General features: G+C 41.6%; 1 protein-coding gene across 1 annotated transcript; it reads left to right on the top strand.

Annotated features, from left to right (window-relative positions):
* Window positions 1–760: 760 nt before the first annotated feature.
* LOC103717454 (cytochrome P450 CYP72A616-like) lies at window positions 761–3,328 on the top strand. Its single transcript, XM_008805850.4, has 5 exons — window positions 761–1,056; window positions 1,218–1,438; window positions 1,616–1,860; window positions 2,273–2,663; window positions 2,888–3,328. Exons 1-5 carry the CDS (start codon window positions 768–770, stop codon window positions 3,311–3,313), a joined length of 1,572 nt encoding a protein of 523 aa, XP_008804072.4. The 5' UTR covers window positions 761–767; the 3' UTR covers window positions 3,314–3,328.
* Window positions 3,329–4,541: the final 1,213 nt, after the last annotated feature.

Raw genomic sequence — 4,541 nt, 5'->3', positions numbered from 1 at the left:
GGTCCCACCAAGGAGGGCACGGCGCGATAAAAAATAAATAAATAAATAAATAAATAAATAAATGGAAAGACAAAATAATTTTATAAAAAAAATTAAAAAAATATATTTCTGTCTGTTGTTACAATGTATACGAGCAGCCTTTTTACATATTAGAAGGCTGATGAAGTTTGGTAAGACCAACTAAATTTGGCACAATCAATCACAAATCAACGAAAATAAAATTTGGTAAAACTAACTAAGTTTCGCATAATGCCCTATAATGTTTTCAACATTTCTTGTTAATAAAAGAATAAGCAGACGTCGCAAGTTTTTTTGTATCTATAAAGCCAGTCATTGGGGCGAAGAAAATGTTGTGGAAGTCTGCTTAATTTTTTTCATACTGAAATCCATTGGGTCCAAATTTAGTACTCCATTGGAAAGCTTGCCTTTCTCTCAGAATTTTAAGTTTTACAGGCCCCATCATTAAGCTGTACATGGTTGTTCCATGCAACATGAGGGAGGACAAAACTGTCTCTTCCTCTCTGTTAAGAGCTTAGCGGTATCAAACCATCCTTTGTAACAGCGACATGCGCCAAAGACTTAGGAAACCTCACCCATATTCAAATGCACCCATTGTCGTTTCCTCCTATGCTCGACACCATTGTCCTCATCGTTTCCTCTCTCTCGTAGCCAACGTCTTCGAAGGAAACATCGAAAACACCATCCATTCTCTGCCTCCTTGGTTTAAATTCTGAAGAACAGATGGCTCTCCTTGTGAAGGCAAGAATATGGCGTTGGTATCAGTTGGTATGCTATGGAACTTGGGTTGGGGATTGGTGGGCGTGTTGTTATTGGTACGGGGCGTGAGTGCCTTGGAGTGGGCGTGGTGGAGGCCGAGGAGGCTGGAGCGCGCTCTCCGGGCCCAGGGGCTGAAGGGCACTCGGTATCGGTTCCTCTACGGGGACCTAAGGGACTACGACCGTCTAAACAAGGAGGCTCGGTCCATGCCCATGGCCTTCTCTCACCAAATCATCCCTCGAGTCCTTCCACACCTCCACCAAGCCATCAAGAAAAATGGTAAGCGACTCTAGACCTCCTTGCTGTAGATGGAAATTGGAAAAAAATTTAGGGAAATATCTAGCCTTGGCATATATTGTTTGAGTTGGTCTTGGACGTAAAACTATCACAGGCAACAGTTGAACGGATTCTTCCTTATTTACACGACCAGTTTGATGCAGGTAAAACGTCATTCACTTGGTTCGGGCCTGATCCGAGAGTAGCCATTATGGATCCAGGACTGACGAGAGAAATTCTGTCCAACAAGTTTGGTCACTTTGAGAAGCCAAACTCAAATCCTCTAGGGAGGTTATTGGCTGGAGGACTCGCAAGTTATGAACGTGAGAAATGGGCCAAACATAGGAGGATCATCAATCCTGCTTTCCATTTAGAGAAATTAAAGGTATTTCAGTCATCCAGAATTCTATGAAGAAATTCCTTGTGAAATGCCGTATTTTACTTCCATCTGAGAAATTAGACTCTGCCAGGCTGCCGAACCAAGAGAAAAAAAAATACAGCACTTGTTCATAGTTGAGTAGTGATTGATGGCATTCTATGTTCTATGTTGATTTTTTTGTAGTGCATGCTGCCAGCCTTTTCTACTTGCTGTGATGAGCTGATAGATAAATGGGACAGGCTTGTAGCTTCCAAAGGATCTTGCGAACTGGACGTATGGCCTGAATTCCAGAGTTTCACTGCAGATGTCATCTCCCGCACGGCATTTGGTAGCAACTTTAGGGAAGGGCAACGGATATTTCACCTCCAAGAAGAGCAAGCTGAGCTTGTAATTCCAGCTCTTCAAAATATATACATCCCTGGTTTCAGGTTTAAGTCTCTCTTTTCCTATTAATTTTATTTCAGTTTTCAGTAACTTCAGAGGAACAATCTCCAATATGTAAAAAAAAAAAAAAAAAATTAAAAAAACTTCATCCTATTTTATTTCTCAATTCTAATAATGTTTCTCAGAGTAAGTGATAATGGAAATCAAATCATTATAAAAAAAAAAAAAAGAAGTCACTCGTGTTCCTTCATTATCAAATCAATACTTTCATGCTAGAAATGCAACTTATGCTGGTGATGCTTCTTTTTTTCCTCTAAAGAATTGAATCCCTCAAAAATGTATAGATTTCACGTTGTTAACTTAAAGGAACACAATAACAATAGGCTCCTAAACCTTGTCAAAACAACTGATGATGAAAATTGACTTGATACTGAAATAAATGAACCTTTGATGCAGGTTTCTGCCTACCAAGAAGAACAAGAGAATGAAAGAAATTAATATAGAGATTCAATCGCTTCTCAGGAGCATGATCGATCGGAGAGAGGTGGCTATAAGAAAGGGAGGAACTAGCAATGAAGATTTGCTAGGCCTGCTAATGGAATCAAATTTTAGGCACTCCAAGGAAAACGAAGGAGGCTCCAAGAATTCTGGGATGAGTATTGAAGATGTGATCGAGGAATGCAAGCTATTCTACTTTGCTGGGCATGAGACAACATCGGTTCTTCTCACATGGACATTGGTAGCGCTAAGCCTGCATCCGAGTTGGCAGGCGCGTGCAAGAGAAGAGGTTCTACAAGTCTTCGGGGGAAATAAGCCCGACTACGATGGCTTAAGTCGATTAAAGATTGTGAGTGATATATTTTTATGATTGCTCATATCAACTGTTTACGCTGCATTCCTTGAGAAAGACTGATTTCGAGTAGCTAATAAATTTTTACATTAGAAAAGAAGGCAGCTTATAATTGCTTCCAATAGTCTTTTATTGGTGTTTTACATTAATTGCTGTTTCAAAAAAAAAAAAAAAAGGTTTCTTATTGGACAAATTCCTCAGATGTTTCAAATTTGCTTCAGGTGACGATGGTTCTGTATGAAGTTCTTAGATTATATCCTCCAGCAGTTTTCCTCTTAAGGATGACTTACAAGGAAATGAAATTAGGTCAGTTCACCTTTCCAGAAGGAGTGCAACTCTTGCTGCCTATAATCTTCATACATCATGATCCAGAATTTTGGGGTGAAGATGCTTCGGAATTCAATCCAGAGAGATTCGCCGAGGGAGTTTCCAAGGCATCGAAGATTCAAGGCGCCTTCATTCCATTCGGTGGTGGTCCTCGAATCTGCATCGGTCAGAGCTTTGCAATGATGGAAGCCAAGATGGCTTTGGCTAGGATTCTTCAACATTTTACATTCCAACTTTCACCATCCTATGCCCATGCTCCTTATACTGTAGCAACGCTTCATCCCCAACATGGCGCTCAAATCATCCTACACAGGGACTAAGAGCATCTTGTCATCAATATATCACACTCGATATTGCCGATATCATTATTATCCGCATCAATACCATCAAAAATCCCTGGTTTTATCATGAGGTTCATAAGGTTTATAATCCATTCGGCGTGCTGTTTTTGTGAATCATTGGAAGGAGTTGGCTGAACCAGAGTCCAATATATATTTGAGCCTAAGATTTATAGCTGCATTTGACTTATAGCATAGCAATTCAGTAAATGCCTAGCTGTCAGGACATGCCAATCTTATTCAAGTGCTCAAACAGCTTGTCTTCTCGTTGTCCAACAATCTTTTACTGTTATGATTTGGTTGTTGATCAGTCTTTGAACAGTGGAATGTTGTGTCAGAAAACAGTTAAGCATTCTCCAATGTACTGGCTTGATTTTCCTACTATGGGAAAGAACTAGTAGTCTGCATGCATGCACGCACTATAGGAGAACTTACCTTTTCCGACGCTTTTTAGGGCCTTTAGCGACGCTTATAAGCGTCGGCTAAAGCTTCGGCAACGCCTTGCTCATTGGCACGATGTCTCCCGGCCTGTAAGCGAGCGAGATCGAGAGCAGAGACGAGATCCAGAAGAAGAAGAGGCAATGAACTGGAAGAGCTCTTCAATCGCCGGTCATGCATGGCCAAGACTCGGACCCGAGCTTTTGGGGGGGAGGAAAAGGAGGGCGGAGGGAGGAGGTCGCTCGGCGCCGGAGAGGAGGGTGAAGGACGGGACAAGGGTCGGCGCCGGAGACGAGGGAGGAGGAGGGGACAAGGGTCGGCTAGCTCTATTAGGGCTTGATCGATCGAGGATAGAGGGAGAAGGGGGGCGGCTGCGGGTTTTGATGAAATTTGGTTTCCAATGACGCGCATAAGCGTCGTCTTATCCCAACTCTACGACGATGCTAATAAGCATCGTAATTAGCTATTATCTAAAAAAAGCGTCGTTAAAACCCATATTTCCTGTAGTGACGTCCATGCTCGCCAGTATGTTTTGTCTATTTTAGATAGTTCCTTGCTCTAGTTCATCCATGTTCAGGTCCTGATTCTGTTGGAAGCAGAGGTGCAAATGTTTGCCTTAAGTTGAGCCACAAGAGAATTTAAACTAAAGTTTACCTTTATATTCGTAAATTAGTTGAGTTCCTGTCTGATCTATACATATAGTTGCACCAAAATTGTGGATCCCTAGACTGGCAACTGCAGAGGTTATTGCATCTGATGGAGATACTAGAAC

Source organism: Phoenix dactylifera, chromosome 1, assembly GCF_051530095.1.
Source record: "Phoenix dactylifera cultivar Ajwa chromosome 1, Ajwa_hap1_PhDact_Kaust_v1.1, whole genome shotgun sequence".
Taxonomy (NCBI): domain Eukaryota; kingdom Viridiplantae; phylum Streptophyta; class Magnoliopsida; order Arecales; family Arecaceae; genus Phoenix; species Phoenix dactylifera.
This window is presented reverse-complemented; position numbering and strand designations above follow the sequence as displayed.

Coding starts and splice junctions, on each gene's coding strand:
- LOC103717454 (XM_008805850.4), top strand. CDS start 768: ATGGCGTTGGTATCAGTTGGTATGCTATGGAACTTGGGTTGGGGATTG. Junction 1,439..1,615: donor TCCATTTAGAGAAATTAAAG/GTATTTCAGTCA, acceptor ATTTTTTTGTAG/TGCATGCTGCCAGCCTTTTC. Junction 2,664..2,887: donor GCTTAAGTCGATTAAAGATT/GTGAGTGATATA, acceptor AATTTGCTTCAG/GTGACGATGGTTCTGTATGA.